Source organism: Sus scrofa, chromosome 1, assembly GCF_000003025.6.
Source record: "Sus scrofa isolate TJ Tabasco breed Duroc chromosome 1, Sscrofa11.1, whole genome shotgun sequence".
Classification (NCBI taxonomy): domain Eukaryota; kingdom Metazoa; phylum Chordata; class Mammalia; order Artiodactyla; family Suidae; genus Sus; species Sus scrofa.
This window is the reverse complement of record NC_010443.5, coordinates 193,982,298-193,998,750: the sequence shown is the minus strand read 5'-3', so window position 1 is coordinate 193,998,750 and position 16,453 is coordinate 193,982,298. Positions and strand designations below refer to the sequence as shown.

The 16,453-nt window shown below is 39.4% G+C and overlaps 1 protein-coding gene across 10 annotated transcripts in view; it reads left to right on the top strand.

Moving 5' to 3' along the window:
- Positions 1-16,453, top strand: part of SYNE2 (spectrin repeat containing nuclear envelope protein 2) — a 442,988-nt gene that overhangs the window by 353,800 nt on the left and 72,735 nt on the right. For all 10 annotated transcript variants that reach the window (XM_021074160.1, XM_005660039.3, XM_021074116.1 and 7 more), the window contains 9 exons: positions 1,834-2,030; positions 4,431-4,563; positions 6,535-6,717; positions 7,133-7,279; positions 9,102-9,278; positions 11,531-11,686; positions 13,192-13,344; positions 15,420-15,590; positions 16,293-16,423. In XM_021074160.1, the coding sequence (XP_020929819.1) occupies positions 1,834-2,030; positions 4,431-4,563; positions 6,535-6,717; positions 7,133-7,279; positions 9,102-9,278; positions 11,531-11,686; positions 13,192-13,344; positions 15,420-15,590; positions 16,293-16,423 (1,448 nt within the window). The remainder of the gene's footprint in view (positions 1-1,833; positions 2,031-4,430; positions 4,564-6,534; positions 6,718-7,132; positions 7,280-9,101; positions 9,279-11,530; positions 11,687-13,191; positions 13,345-15,419; positions 15,591-16,292; positions 16,424-16,453) is intronic.

Genomic DNA, 16,453 nt, shown 5'->3' with positions numbered 1-16,453 from the left:
GTCCCTGCCCTTGCTCAGTGGGTTAACGATCTGGCGTTGCCATGAGCTGTGGTGTAGGTTGCAGACGTGGCTCGGATCCCGTGTTGCTGTGGCTCTGGCGTAGGCCGGTGGCTACAGCTCCGATTCAACCCCTAGCCTGGGAACCTCCATATGCCGCGGGAGCGGCCCAAGAAATAGCAACAACAACAACAACAAAAGACAAAAAAAAAAAAAAAGGGGAAATTAAAATCTCTTAGGGATGCTCTAAAGATGAAGTGTCTTGCCCTGAAGACTTAGAAAATTAGAACCAGTTTTTTTTTTTTTTTTTTTTTCAAACTGATGTTAGAGGTGTTCCTCTAGCCTGCAGACCCAGGCAGGGAGAGGGAGCTATAGCTAAGAATGGTGGAAACAGCATTTGGGGATAGAATTTTTTAGTAATTTTTAAAAGACTTAAGTTAATTGGAAAATAGCAAATGTTCTGTTTTGATCACAATTTATTTTTTAAGATTACATTTAAATAACTGTCAGAATACATGTCATTAGCCGAACCCATCTACAGAAGATAATTGCCTTTAGAGTTCTCTTCCGGCGGAGGGGCAGGGGAGCATTTGTTTTTCACAGTCTTGAAGAGTTTTATTTTTCTTTTCATGGAGTTGGATTAGCAGTGTGCTATTTTCATTTATTCTTCTGAAGTCCTCCTCTTCCTTTCTCCCTCCCAAATCCTTAGATCCACAGGACTCTAGAAATGAGTTTTTCCCCTATTACTTAGGTCTAAAGGATGATAAGGAAATGTTTTTCCTTCCTTCCTTCCTTCCTTCCTTCCTTCCTTTCTTCCTTACTTTCCTGAGGCTGCCTCTGTAGCATATGGAGGTTCCCGAGACGGGGGTCCAGCCACAGCCACTGTAGAAGCAATGCCGAGTGGTTATGCTGTGAGCCACATGGGAAGTCTAGGAAATGTTTTCTCATCTATCCCTTCATACCTTGGCTGCAATGGAAGATGCCTCCAGGAGTTCCCATTGTGGCTCAATGGATTAAAAACCCTACATAGTGTCTATGAGATTGTGGATTTGATCCCTAGCTCAGTGGGTTAAGGATCAGGCATTGCTGTGAGCTGTGGTGTAGGTCATAGGCACAGCTCAGATACCACGTTGCTATGGCTGTGGCGTAGGCCAGCAGCTGTAGCTCAAATTCTATCCCTAGTCTGGGAACCTCCATATGCTGCAGGTGCAGCTGTAAAATTAAAGAATAGGATGGAATAGGGTAGGATAGAATACTTCCAGGGGCCAAGCAGGAGAAGGGCAATTAGGGACGCTGACTGGGGGACATTTGCAGGGCTGGTGGGGGCCTCGGTCGGGGAGCACCTAGGAAAACAGACTTTTCCAAAGGAGTCTATTCCTACATACTTCCCACCAGTCTCTCCACTTGCAGTTGCAGACCCAGCTTGCTAGATCTTCCAAGAGTCACAGGAAATCCTGATTTATATGTAAAAATGCCTTGATTTGAAAAATAATCCTTAGGTCACACAGAACCTGTCTGCAAGCTAAGTACACCCTGAAGGCTGTCATCTTTTGAGTTTCTAGGTGAAGGAATCAACTATCAGATCGAAATCTGTGAATTTCCATTTTCTCTTGCATGTGTAAGTCTGTGCAGTAGAAATGCATTGGTCAAAAACTCTCATTGTGAAGATAATAATCCACTAGCCATGTTTGTTCAGCCCAGCTCACAAGAGTCTTGAGGATTTGGAACATGTTGTTACTTCAGTAGCCTCTACGATAGGTTTTTCATGATGTATTTGTGAATTGATTGGCTGGTTTCAACTTAAAATAATTTATTCTATGACTTTACATTTATTAGCAAATAAAAAGAAACATTGATGAGAAGCATGCTCGGCTTTACCAGACTCTGAATGAAGGCAAACAGCTGGTAGCATCAGTGAGCTGTCCTGAACTAGAAGGCCAGATTGCAAAACTGGAAGAACAGTGGTTGGCCCTAAACAAAAAAATTGATCATGAACTACACAGACTACAAACGCTTCTCAAGCATCTGCTCAGGTATATCTTTTTTTTTTTTTTAATTACTCAATGAATTTTATTACATTTATAGGTGTACAACAGTCATCATAATCAAATTTTATAGCATTTCTATCCCAAACCCTCAGTGCATCTCCCCACCCCTTGCAACCTGTCTTATTTGGAAACCATAAGTTTTTCAAAGTCTGTGAGTCAGTATCTGCTCTGCAAAGAAGTTCATTGTGTCCTTTTTTTAGATTCCACATGTAAGTGATAGCATTTGATGTTGGTATCTCATTGTCTGAATGCCTTCATTTAGCATGATAATTTCTAGGTCCATCCATGTTGCTAAAAATGCTGGTATTTTGTTCCTTTTAATGGCTGAGTAATATTCCATTGTGTGTATGTACCACATCTTATTGATCCACTCCTCTGTCAATGGACATTTAGGTTGTTTCCATGTCTTGGCTATTGCATATATTGCTGCAATGAACATTGGAGTACATGTGTCTTTTTGAGTCATGGTTTTCTCTGGATAGATGCTAGATGCCCAGGAGTGGGATTGCTGGATCAAACAGTAATTCTATTTTTAGTTTTCTGAGGAATCTCCGTACTGTTTTCCACAGTGGTTGTACCAATTTACATTCCCACCAACAGTGTAATAGGGTTCCTTTTTCTCCACACCCTCTCTAGCACCTATTGTTTGTAGACTTTTTGATGATTGCCATTCTGGCTGGTGTAAAGTGGTACCTCATAGTGATTTAGATTTGCATTTCTCTAATAATTATTATTGTTGTCAGTTATGTCTTCTTAGGGATTGACCGATGTCAGATTTATTGTGGAAAAGGCCTCAGAGAGATTCTACAGTCAACCAGTTTTTACATTCACTGCCTCTTGTTGTGCAGTGTTTAATAGTCCAAAGCATTTGGGTTCCTCTTTTAGGCTAAGTGGGATCTAGAATCTCTGATGCTTGCAAGACTCAAGATAATAGATCATCAGTTCTATGAGAAGTAGGAATTATAAAATTATACATTACCTTTATACCATGATGTTGCTCTTTCCTATACTCTTGCAAAGTGTTTTTTAAATTAAGAAAATTTTTAGCTAACAGAAAGAGTTTTTGTTTTTTTCCTTTTTTTTCTTTTTCTTTTTCTTTTTGTTTTTTAGGGCTGTACCCGCAGCATATGAAAGTTCTCAGGCCAGGGGTCTAATTGGAGCTACAGCTGCTGGCCTACACCATAGCCACAGCAACACCAAATTGGAGCCGCTTCTGCAACCTACACCACAGCTCACGGCAACGCCGGATCCTTAACCCACTGAGCAAGGCCAGGGATCAAACCCACCACCTCATGGTTCCTAGTTGAATTTATTTCTGCTGCGCCACGACAGGAATTCCCCAGAAGAGTTTTTAAAAGCCTTTGGAGTTCTTCAAGGAATTTTTTTTTTTTAATTTAGCTGATCAAATCTTTTATTTTTTATTGAGGTATAGTTGATTTACAGTGTTGTTTAGTTTCTAGTATACACAAAATGTTATATGTAGTGTGCGTGTGTGTGTGTGTATATATCTGTGTGTATATATATATATACACACACATATATACATAAAATCTTTTCCATTATGGTTTATTACAGGATGTTGATATATAGTTCTTTGATACACAATAGGACCTTATTGTTTATCTATTTTATATATAGTAGTTTGTATCTGCTAATCTCAGACTCCAAATGTATCCCGACGCCCCCCACTCCCCTTTGGTAACTGTTGGTTTGTTTTCTATGTCTGTGAGTCTGTTTCTGTTTTGTCAATAAGTTCATTTGCATTGTGACTTAGGTTCCACATGCGAGTGATACCATATGGTATTTATCTTTCTTTGTCTGACTGACTTTGCTCTTGAACCCCTTGAGGAAGGTAGAAAACATAGAACATTTAAACCTTATTCCCTTCCCTGCCTCTTAAGGGGACTGTTTTAATGTAAAGAAGTTTGGAAGGATAGCATCTTGCTTGGATAAACACTGGATCCAAGCTACATCTGTGACCTACACCACAGCTCATGACAACACTCGATCTTTGACCCACTGAGCAAGACCTGGGTGGAACCCTCATCCTCAAGGACACTAGTTGGGTTCATTTCTAATGCACCACAATGTGAACTCGCTCTCATGAGTTTACTTTTATGCAGTTGTAATAAATTTTAAAAAGAATATTTAAAACTACCAAATACCTCTGTGTTCTTGATTAGTCATAATAGTCGTAGGAAATGCCAGGAGCATGCGATTTGGGGCCTAGGGTGGAATAAGGTATAATTCTTTAAAAAAAAAAAAAAATCATGATTTTTCTGAATAATAGGGTTGATCAACACAGGAAAACCTGCACTGAAACAGAAGAAAACATTCAGTGATGCATATCATTTCTGATTTCCTTTCTCACTTTGCTCCTGTTAGTTATAACAGAGATTCAGATCAGTTAACCAAGTGGTTGGAATCTTCTCAGCAAACTCTGAATTACTGGAAAGAGCAGTCCCTCAACGCATCTCAGGACTTGGAGACAATCAGAAGCAACATCAACAATTTTTTTGTAAGTTGTAATGGAATATGCTCAGATAATTGGTAATATTGGTAAGCAGTAAATAATCAAGGGAAATTACAAGAGTTGATGTGGTCTCCACAGTCACTGGTGGATAAGACTTGGGCCAGTAGCAGTTGCATTCTTCAAACTTAGAACTATTTGTTGATTTATATGTTCATAATAATGAGAAAGTATGTGCGTTTATATATATATATATATTTTTTTTTTTTTCTTCTTTTTACAGCCACACCTGTGGCATATGGAAGTTCCCAGGCTAGGGGTTGAATCAGAGCTGCAGCTGCAGGCCTGTGCCATAGCCACAGCAATGCGGGATCCGAGCCAGATCCTTAACCCACTGAGTGAGGCCAGGGATCAATCCCGCATCTTCATGGACACCATGTTGGGTTTTTCACCCACTGAGCTACAACAGGGACTCTGAGAAGGTATATTTTTAATTGACCCTATAAAATATACATAAATTTAAAACTTGTTCTGACACAGTATGTTTTACAAGTACAGAAAATAACTCCCCTCCCCACTCCCAGCCCAAAGCCTCACAGGATTAATTCATAAATGTTAGTTAATAAATACATGATTTCAAATTGTTATACAGAATTGATATTTCTACTAAAATGTTATCGTATTTTTTTTTTTTTTTTTTAGGGCATAAGGAGGTTCCCAGGCTAGGGGTCTAATCGGAGCTGTAGCCGCTGGCCTACACCAGAGCCACAGCAACGGGGGATCTGAGCCGAGTCTGCAACCTACACCACAGCTCACAGCAACGCCGGACCCCCAACCCACTGAGCGAGGCCAGGGATCGAACCTGCAACCTCATGGTTCCTAGTCAGATTCGTTAACCAATGAGCCACAACGGGAACTCCCGTTATTGTATTTTTTTGAGGTTTTTTTGGAAGAAAATTAAGTATTAACTTTTATAATATAAATTATGCTTTTGAAACCTTTTTATCTTTCCCTTAGCCTTTTCTCATTTCTACATTTTTTCATATTTTGTAGCTGACCACTCACTTTGATATGAAAATGTAAATATTTTAGAGATATATTCAAAATAAACCTATAGCTACACAGGAAAGATTTCAAATATTTTAGTTAAAACATTGTTGCATTTAGTTCATAGAATGTTTGTTTCTTTTTATATTTGAAGTGATGATTTGTCTATTTTTTTACTAGAATATAGTTGATTTACATTGTTGTCTCAATTTCTGCTGTCCAGCATAGTTGCCCAGTCACATATATATGTGTGTGTGTGTGTATGTGTACATTCTTTTTCTCATACTGTCTTCCATCATGTTCTACTCCAAGTGATTGAACGTAGTTCCCTGTGCCATACAGTAGGACTCCATTGCCCATCCATTTTGAATGTCATAATTTGCATCTATTAACCCCAAACTCCCTGTTCATCTCACTCCCTTCCTGGTATGTACAATAACAGTGGTGAAAGTGGACATCCTTGTTTTTTTCCTGATCTTAAATGCTTTTAGATTTTCACCATTGAGAATGATATTAGCTGTGGGTTTGTCATATATGGCTTTTATTATGTTGAGGTAGGTTCCCTCTATGCCCACTTTTTGGAGAGTTTTTATTAGAAATGAGTATTGAATTTTGTCAAAAGCTTTTTCTTCATCTGTTGAGATGACCATATGGTTTATTTTTTAAAATATTAATCTACTAAATCATTAGCTGCTCAGAGGCAGGAATTCCATCTCTTTTGTTCCCTGCCATATGTCTAATGCCAGGAGCTGTGCCTGCCACTTAGTAGGAAATATGTGTGTGCATGTGTGTGTGCATGGATGCACATTTACATATATGAGCACATATACATACACACATAAATATTTACTTTTTGAATTGAATTCAGCTTTTTAGTTTTAGACTCTTACCAGTTATTTTGACTCTTAGTTATTACTTCATGCCATATTTAAATTTTAAAAGGTTCTAAATATCAAAACTGTTTCCTTTTAGGAGTTTTCAAAGGAACTTGATGAAAAGTCCTCCTTGAAGACTGCAGTTCTGAGTACTGGGAACCAACTTCTTCACCTAAAAGAAGCTGACACGGCAACCCTGAGAGCTTCTTTAGCACAGTTTGAACAAAAGTGGACAGTGCTCATAACTCAACTTCCAGACATTCAAGAAAAACTTCACCAGGTAAGTATTGAAAGACCCAGAATTTGAATTAGCATTCACTTGTTAGCTCACAACTCTTTTAAAATTATTCCTCTGACTCAATAATTTTCATTGACACCATCTATTTTTCTCTGGCACCACTGAATATAGGTCTTAATTACTGGACTCTCCTCCAATGGGATCTTTCTTAAGAGAGAAATCAGGCTTAATTACTTTATTTCCCAGTTTATCTGCACCACTGTGTTAGTTTATGTGAAGGTCATCGTCATTGTTTTGGGGTCACTTATTCTAAGCTTGAATGCTGGGTTTGTTTTTGTGAGTAACCTGCATAATTATGTAGCAGGACCTTTTATCAAACCAGATATCATCTTTAGTGATGTCCTGATTCATTTTGTTAACTGCAGGTAATTAAATGGAAATCATTTTGTCTTTGCAGCTTCAGATGGAGAAATTGCCATCTCGTAAAGCAATCACAGAAATGATTAGCTGGATGAACAATGTGGAACATCAAACTGCAGATGAAGACTCCGAGCAGTCACTTAGTTCTGCATCTCAAGTTAAAAATCTTCTTCAGAAGTACAAGGTAATTATACAAAAAAGCCAGAAGCCTTTTCATTAAATAAAGAAGACAAGTCAGTTGGAAGGGAAATACTGAACAAAGAGACACATAGGATGTAATTTAGTAAAATGAAATCTAGGGGTGAGAAACAGAATATGGATGATTCTAGAGAGAGAAGTTAGTATGTTTGCTCTTTGTCTCCCCAGAATCCTTTGGTAGCTCCCACTACCACAGGATGGAATCCAAGCTTTTAACTGGCCCTGTCCTCTCTTTTTACCTCTCCAACCCCTCTTCATGTCCCTGCTTAAACCCTGGGCTGTTCCACTCATGCTTTGGTGCATGCTGTACTTTCAGTGTCCCGCTTTTAGCTGAAATCTTCTTAGTCAATCTTTAAGAATCATGGAGTTCCTGTCGTGGCTCAGTGGTTAACGAACCCGACTAGTATCCATGAGGATGTGGGTTTAATCCCTGGGTTAAGGGTCCAGCGTTGTCATGAGCTGTGGTGTAGGTTGTAGACACAGCTCAGATCCCATGTCAATGTGGCTGTGGTGTAGGCTGACAGCTATAGCTTCTATCGGACCCCTAGCCTGGGAACTCCATATGCCGTGAGTGTGGTCCTAAAGAGACCAAAAAAAAAAAAAAGTCAGTTTAAATATCTCCTTATTGGGGAATCTACCCCAACCCTCCATTCCAAAGGTCTCCGTGCTACCATCAGTAGTTCCTGTCACCTGATATTATCATGATCTGCTTACTTGCCTACCCTCCCCCACCTTGACTTAGTTTCTTGAGAGTAGGGTCTCTCCTTCAACTCCCTGAAATAACATTCCTAGTCCAGTACCTGCCATCCCCTAGGTAGGTCATAAGTGTTCTTTGGATAAGAGAATGTGTAAGGAAAATTTGATATGCTTCCACAAATAGGTAGGAATGTGGCCTTCTCTGTGATACTTGATTTCAAGTCGATCTAGCTAGCATTTAGCAAGCTACACACCAACACCTCTTGTGTGCCAGGCAAGGTGTTTGCCACTAGGAACAGAGAGATGAATGAAGACCCCTGTCATTACTTTAAAGGACCTCACAGGCTAGTGGATCTAGCCTCTGGGCTGGCAGAAGATGTATGACCTAATCACTAAGGATGGTGTTAGCAAGGGTTTTATTTTTATATCCTATCCTATCCTAACTTTAATGAGTGGCAGAATTTGGAGCGGGCTCACAGGTATGTATTCTCAAAGGCCCTTGTAACTTGGCACATACCACTTTGTTTTACCCCCTGTCCCCATGTCTCCAAAGGAGGTGCTAAGAACTTGCCAGGATAAACCCAACAAGGATCAGGCTTGACAAAGCATGGTTGGCTCTGGGAGGGTTTAGGCTTGCTCTGTAACTTGAAGTCATCCAAACTGGGAGGCCTAGCTGGTCTCCAGAGGGAGAGAGTCTGCCTGAACTGGGTTTTCTGGGTGAGTCGTAACTTCAGACTTCCCATCCTTCTGTTTCTGTGAGCTCAGGGGATGGCTCTGGATCCCAGCAGAGCTCTCAGGAGCCCCTCATGAGAACCTCTGTCAGTCCCAGGTCCTGATTTTTGTTCCTATGATGCAACTACTATACATGCTGCCACCCTTGACTTTTCAGCCTGTTTGAAAGCAGTGAGTCTCTCTGTCCCCAGTAATGTGGAATCTCCCGGAGACTCTCCACTCAAAGCAGACTCTTGGGGTTGGGGAGGATAGAAGACTCCAGATGGTGCCCTGGCAGGAGCTGTGGTACCTACAGTGCCCCAAAGGGGGAGGTCTTGTTCGTCTCACCTGCTTCGGTGCAGGCTTAGGTGGTTTCATTTTGTTTTGTTTGTTTGTTTTAGGAGTTTAGAATGGAAATGGACTATAAACAATGGATAGTTGACTTTGTTAACCAGTCACTTCTTCAGCTAAGCACCTGTGATGTGGAAAGTAAGCGCTATGAGAGAACAGAGTTTGCAGAGCACCTGGGGGAGATGAATCGTCAATTGCACCGGGTCCAAGGAACACTGAATGGAAAGGTTCGCTCCTGGGTCACAGGCCTTTGCAAGATACCACTTTCTGACAAATTTTAAAAGACATTGATGTGATTACGTTACATTTAGCCTAGTAATCATCTCAGTTCTAGCCCTTTTAAAATCCAGTGCTTCAGCATTCTCCATTGGTGTACGTAACAGTAGGAAATCGTTTTTATATTTCTTTGCAATTTCTTAGTGGGAAATTGAATTAAGCAAGTGAAGATGAGAAATTTTATTTAAGAAGATGTCAAGTATTATGTGAGGCTACTAAATGGTCAAAGGTTTTGACATTTTTTATGAATGTAGATGTCCAAAAGCAGCAAAGCTATTTCAGTTTTGGAAAGTTTATAAAAAAGGAAGAAAAAAGTATGTGGGGTTTTGGTAGATTTTCATTCTACCAAATGAAAAGATTAAGGAAACTTATTCTTGGGAAAATACTTAATATTTATACATAAAGGACAATTGGTTGATTACTTTATTGCATAGAGAATGCATACAAATGGATTCAAGTGGACAAAGAACATAAACAGATAATTTGCAAAAGATAAAATTGTGATTAGGAACTAAACATGGAAAGTAAGAACTTCAATTATCAGACATTTGAAATAAATGTTAATAACATTATATAGATTAGAAATTAAATTAGAAAATTTTAATAAGGTAGAGATAAAAGCCCAAAGCTTTCACCTTCATATATTGCAGATAATGGCCTATATACCCTTCTGGAAAGCATTCAGAAAATTTCAAGAACCGTAATGATCATCTTATCTTTTAACCCAGTAGTTCACTTCTTACACATTTATCTTAAGTAGTCCTTCAAAAAGGAAAAGATATGTGCACAAAGTGTTCATTCAACGTTATTTAAACTAGTGAAAAATGTAGACTGCTTGAATTTCCAACTCCAGAGGAACATTAATCAAATTATATAGTGTCCATTTAATGAAGTATTGGGCAGCCTTTTACATTAATACAAATCATATGTCATGACGCAGCAAGTCCCTATGGCATATGAGATGGAACCTAAAACTTTATGTATTTATTTTTTATTGTAATCTAATGAATATTATAAGCATTAGAAATGAGAAGAATCACAGACAATAAAAAATGTTCTTTTGGAGTTCCTGTTGTGGCTCAACAGGTTAAGGACCTGATGCTGTCTCTGTGAGGATGCAGCTTCAGTCCCCAGCCTGGCTCAGTGGATTAAGGGTCTGGCATTGCTGCAAGCTGCGTCTTAGGTCACAGATGTGGCTTGTATCCAGTGCTGCTGTGGCTATGGTGTAGGCCTCAGCTGCTGCTCCAGTTCAGCCCCTACCCTGGGAACTTCCCTGTGCCGCAGGTATATCCATAAAAAGAAGAAAAAAAATATGTTTTTATGCAACAAAAGAATATCGGACTAAGTGAAGTCAGTCAGAAAGGGAAAGACAAATACCATATGCTATCACTTATATGTGGAATCTAAAATATGGCACAAATGGACCTATCTGCAGAACAGAAATAGACTCACAACATGGAGAACAGACTTGGGGTTGCCAAGGGGGAGGAGGAGGGAGTGGGGTGGACTGGGAGTTTGAGGTTAGTAGATGCAAACTATTACATTTAGAATGGATAAGCAATGAGGTCCTGCTATATAGCACAGGGAACTATATCCAATCTCTTGGGATAGAACATGATGGAAAAGAATAGAAGAAATAGAATGTATATATATGTATGACTGAGTCATTTTTTTCCTGTACAGCAGAAATTGACACAATGTTGTAAATCAACTATACTTTAATAAAAATAAATTTTTTTAAATATTTGAAATTTTTAAAACTTTTTAAATTAAATTGATGAATTATTTGTCATTTTTTATATTGACCTAATTTTTAAATGAGCCTAATGAAGCAAATCTGGGGAAAGAAAATTTTCTTAAGCTTTACATAATACCAATAGATGATAAGTGAATATTGCATGATTTTGTTTTGTACAAATCTAGAACTCCAGAACAGCCAGCCTTTTTACCAGGCTAGCTTCCATTTCAAATGTTAGATTTTTTTTAAAGGAGATTTTAGTTCTTATTTCCTGATTTATGCATTCTTATTCCCAAGTTTCTTGGGAAATCTTATGCAAAGTATTCAAAATCTTAGAAAAAACAAAATTATCATATCATGAATGTCATAATACGTTATTTTAAAGCACATGGGAATGTATACATATGTATGACTGAGTCATTTTCATAAATAAAAAAATTTTATTTTCTTATTTATAACTGGTAGATACAACATTTAGAACAACTTTTGGAGAGTATCACAGAGAATGAAAACAAAATACAGATTTTGAACAACTGGATGGAAGCACAAGAGCAAAGACTGAACATTTTACAAAAACCTGAAAGTGTGGTCTCGGTGCAGAAGATGCTCTTGGATTGTCAGGTGAGAAGGGCACACCTGTCCAGTGTGACTTGGTCAGGCTGTTAGGTACTAACTATCTTATATAAAACAGCTGAGTGTCCATGTGTTTTGCACAATGCCATTTATCATGATAAATAGAAGAAGATATTTTTCAGGTTATTGTCATTCTTAAGAGGTTTGAATGTTACTCCTGAGGAAAAAATGTTCTAAGGGAATTTTGATTTAGATGTTTTCCAATTTTGGTGTTTTTGTAATTAATTTATCCAATATTTACAAAAGTCTCCAGGATGTTTAGTCTTTCATTCTATTTCTTCAGAGTAAATCAGTTTCTTTTACCTACTGTGTAATGTGTTCTAAAAGGAACACTTTTCCCTCAGAGCCACTGTCTAAATCCCATTTGGGCTGGAGCACGGTGGCTGTGCCCTTTTCGTTCAATCACCATTTGCCAGGTCACTTCATCTTTGCAGTGCCCTCACCCAAATGTAGATTACTCCTTCCTCCGCACTTCCCTGATTGTGTCATTCCCTATTGAGAACAGTTCCACCGTCCCCAGAGCCCTAGGCAGCACAGGTCATACTTCTTCTGTACTGACTGAGTGGAGGCACGGCAAGTCTGCTCAGACCCCGGTTCTATGTGGTTGCAGAATAATACTGGACACTATATGTGGGCAGCAACACCACTGGGAGAGATCTTTTCACATGGTCTTAGCCTGTTTCTAACCACCCACTAGCCATTTCCATTTTAGAGTTTTTACAGCCACCCGTGATTCAACAGACCTCTTAAAGGGAAGGTTATCCTCCAGAGCTCAGTGCTGCAGCACCCCCCAGCAGGCCACCCTGGTTCCACTTGAGTTCTAAGATGTCATCACTGTTTTCCTGATGAGAAAATGCAGACTTGGGAGTTTGATGACCTAATGCTTATTCCAGCAGCCAGCACATGGCAGCCCTGGAATGGACACTGTATCTTCCTGACTTTTCTACTAAACCATGATGATAAGGACTTGCTACCTATACTCTTTTGAAACCTAGAGCTGTGTAGTAGCTGAAATTATTGTGAAAATTCATGTTGTATGGCGTTCTTGTTGTATCTCAGAGGGTTAAGAACCCGACTAGTTTACAAGCGGATGTGGGTCCAATCCCTGGCCTCGCTCAGTGGTTTAAGGATGCAGCATTGCCGTGAGCTGTGGTGTAGGTCGCAGGTGCAGCTTGGATCCTGAGTTGCGGTGGCTGTGGCATAGGCCAGCAGCTACACTCCAATTCGACCCCTAGCCTGGGAACTTCCATATGCTGCAGGTGCGGCCCTAAAAAGAAAAAAAGTTCATACTATAATACTGTAAATTCATATACCAAAATTTCATTGTAAAAATTGAATTTAGAGTGCAATGTGATTAAAATGTCTTTTGTGCACTGTTATTTAATTATATACTCTAATGGCATTTTTACTTGAACAGGTTCAACTCCCATTTCTTACCCCTTATTGTTTTGTAATATTGCACATATGAAAACCTTTTCCTCTTACCTTTCCAGGATATAGAAAATCAACTTGCAATTAAATCCAAAGTACTGGATGAGCTGAGACAAAGTTACCTGACTTTGGAGAGCGGGACAGTGCCATTGTTGGAAGATACAGCATCCAGAATTGATGAGTTATTTCAAAAGAGAAACAGTGTTATTAAGCAGGTACTAGAATTCATTCCAAGTGTACTATTTCTCTTCACACTCCCTTCGTTTATTTATTGTTAATAATGGACACTTGCTCCATACCAAAAACTGCAAAGTTGCTGAGAAAAATACTGAAGTAGAGAAAAAAAACATTTAAAATTTCTTTTTCGTTGTTTTGTTTTGTTTCATTTTGCACTGAATAATTAGAGGCAAAGCCACCAGAGTCCCACATCCTTGGCGAGCTAGAAATTCCCTTGGTTATCTTTGTTGTGTCTAATGTGTTCACACACACAAATGTCTCCACCCCCACCCCCAAACCCAGTAGAGCGTCTGGCATATATACAGGAGCATCTGTGAAGAAGCCGCTCAGATTCCCCACACCCAGGGAGAGGCCTCAGGGAGGCAGTGATCCTATCTCACGTAGCCTCTAGGAGTGTGGTCAGCATGGGGCAAACTCCCGAGGTGGGGAGAAACGGAGTGTGTGGTGAGAACAGCAGGGAAGAAGAGTATGGAGGAGGTTGGCATGAAAGGCGTGTCAAAGTTGTATTTAGCCCGTCCGGGAGGAGTGCACTAAGCGGAAAGGACACACACCTCCAACTCTGCAACCTGGATGTTTCCCCACAGGCGGTGGGAGAAGCTGTACATCCTAATCTCGACTGGCTGTGTCCATTTTCCCAGAGAGTCTTTACTATGGATGATTTGTCATTGACTGAGATCTCCTTCAACCATTTAATTCCAAGAGAGAATTGGGAATAACCTGGATGAATAAAATTCCTCGGTGACCCTCTGCCTCTTTCTTCTGCTGAAGTCAGGCAGAAAATTAGGGCTGAGCTTAATGTATCTTGTGTAAGTCATTTGTTAACATATCTTTGGTGAGGCGCTGTGCTCACTGCCAAGGGTACAGTGATAAAGAAGAAAAATGATTCTTACCCTCAAATGCTCAGAGGCTTCAGGAAAACAGGCAGTAACAAGTGCTGACAGGGATATGGGGACCTTGAAACCCTCCTCCACTGCTGAAAACATGTGTGTAGATTTTTTTCTGTGAACACATGCTTTCAGTTCTCTTGGGTATATACCTAAGAGTATAATTATGGGTCATATAGTAACCCCATATAGTCTTTCTCTTTCTGAGGGACTGCTAAACTTTTCTGCAGAGGCTATCCTACTTTACATTTCCACCAACAACATATCAGGGTTCTAATTTATCCATTGTCTTGCCAACACTAGCTGTCATCTGACTGATGAAAACCATCCTAGTGGATGTGAGATGGTATCTTGTGGTTTGGATTTATATTTCTCTAATGACTGAATGTTGAGTGTGTTTTCATTTGTTTATTGGCCATTTGTACATATTCTTTAGAGAGATGTCTATATAATCCTTTGTCCATTTTTTAGTTTGGTTGTCTTTTTATTGCTGAGATATGTTATCTTTATATCATATATTGAAATTTATATACTTAAATATTCTCAATTGTATCAGTGATCATTTAAATGCTTCACCTTTTATCCTTTCATGATTATCAAAACATACTAAAGGATAAAATACAGCCACCATTACATTTCCTCTGCTTTGTATTCACCCATCATTTTGGCCCAGCATGTCCTCTCCAGTTTATGCTTGCTCTCCCGTGGCGACCAGACTTAAGTGCCAGGTCACACTTTACATTTACGTAATGCTTTGCAGTTTCAGAGCATTTGCACAGACACTATTTTCTTTATTTTTTAGTTTATCTGTTTTATGGATGAAGAAACAGACTTAAGGATTAAATAACTTGTCCAAGGTCAGAAAGCTAACAGAATTTCATTAAAACGTGTACTCAAGAGATTCTGATCGCTTACCTAGTGTTCATTATCTGGGCTGAACTCTCCATGCTGATCCACTGGTCTCTCTTCCATTTACCTATTTCAAAATTTAGCTTTCTTTGATGTTTTTTGTTCGTTGACCCATCCTTCCCACCTAAATCACTGAGGCTCCTCCTCTGCGCTCAAGGTGAAATGCCCAAATTGGATACAGAGGTAGACTCCTTAGAAGGGAAAAAAATGATGAGCAAACCTATTGATGATTTCCTAAATATGTTTCCACTTTTGTATAGGTCAGTGAGCTCAAGACCTCTATGCAGTCTGTCTTACAGGAGTGGAAGATTTATGACAAACTCTTTGATGAAGTGAATATGATGACAATCCGATTCTCATATTGTGTGGAACACAGCAAGCCTCTGGTTTTATCATTGGAGGCCTTAAAATACCAGGTGCAGAACCTTCAGGTAAATTCACCAGATCTTGGCACAGTGTTTTACTGGCAGTGGAAGAAAGCACAGAAGTAAACACAATGGCTTTTACACTCGTCACAGATAAGCACAAAACAGTATTTTAATTGGCAGCATCAAAAGTATAACTTGAAATTCCAAAGTGAATCACATGAGCCAAATTAGTGAAAAGTATACATTGAAGTTTTCTTCATTTTTTTTTTTTAATTGCTGCACCTGCAACATATAGAAGTTCCCAGGTGGGGGTCGAATCAGATCTGCAGCTGAGGCCTATGCCACAGCCACAGCAACACCAGACAAGCTGCATCTGTGACCTCCACCACAGCTCATGGTGATGCCAGATCCTTAATCCACTGAGTGAGGCCAGAGATTGAACCTGCATCCACACAGATTCTATGTTGGGTAACCTGCTGAGCCACAACAGGAATTCCTTCTTCATCTTTTATGTCCATATTTCATAATTTAAAAGTTTGGGTTTGGGTTTTTGGTTGTTTTTTGTTTTTTTAATACACTTTTGGTTCTAGTCTCCAGTGAAAGAATGTCTTCTCAGTGTTCACTTCTACAAATCTCTACCAATTTATCCCTGTTAAGGTTTGAGTGTTAATACTCTTGTAATATAGCAGCAGTGCTGATGAGCTGCTGCCTTCTGTGGATGAGGCCAGGCCATTCTGTTGCTAACGTTCCTCTCTGTCCTCCTAGTCTCTTCAAGACGAAGCTGAGAGCAGTGATGGGACTTGGAAGAAACTCCAGGAGGTTATTGGAAAACTCAAAGATCATTGCCCTTCAGTTGCTGAAATAATTCAGGAGAAATGCCAAAATACTCATACAAGGTATGCTTTCAGATGCAGTTTAAATGAGTA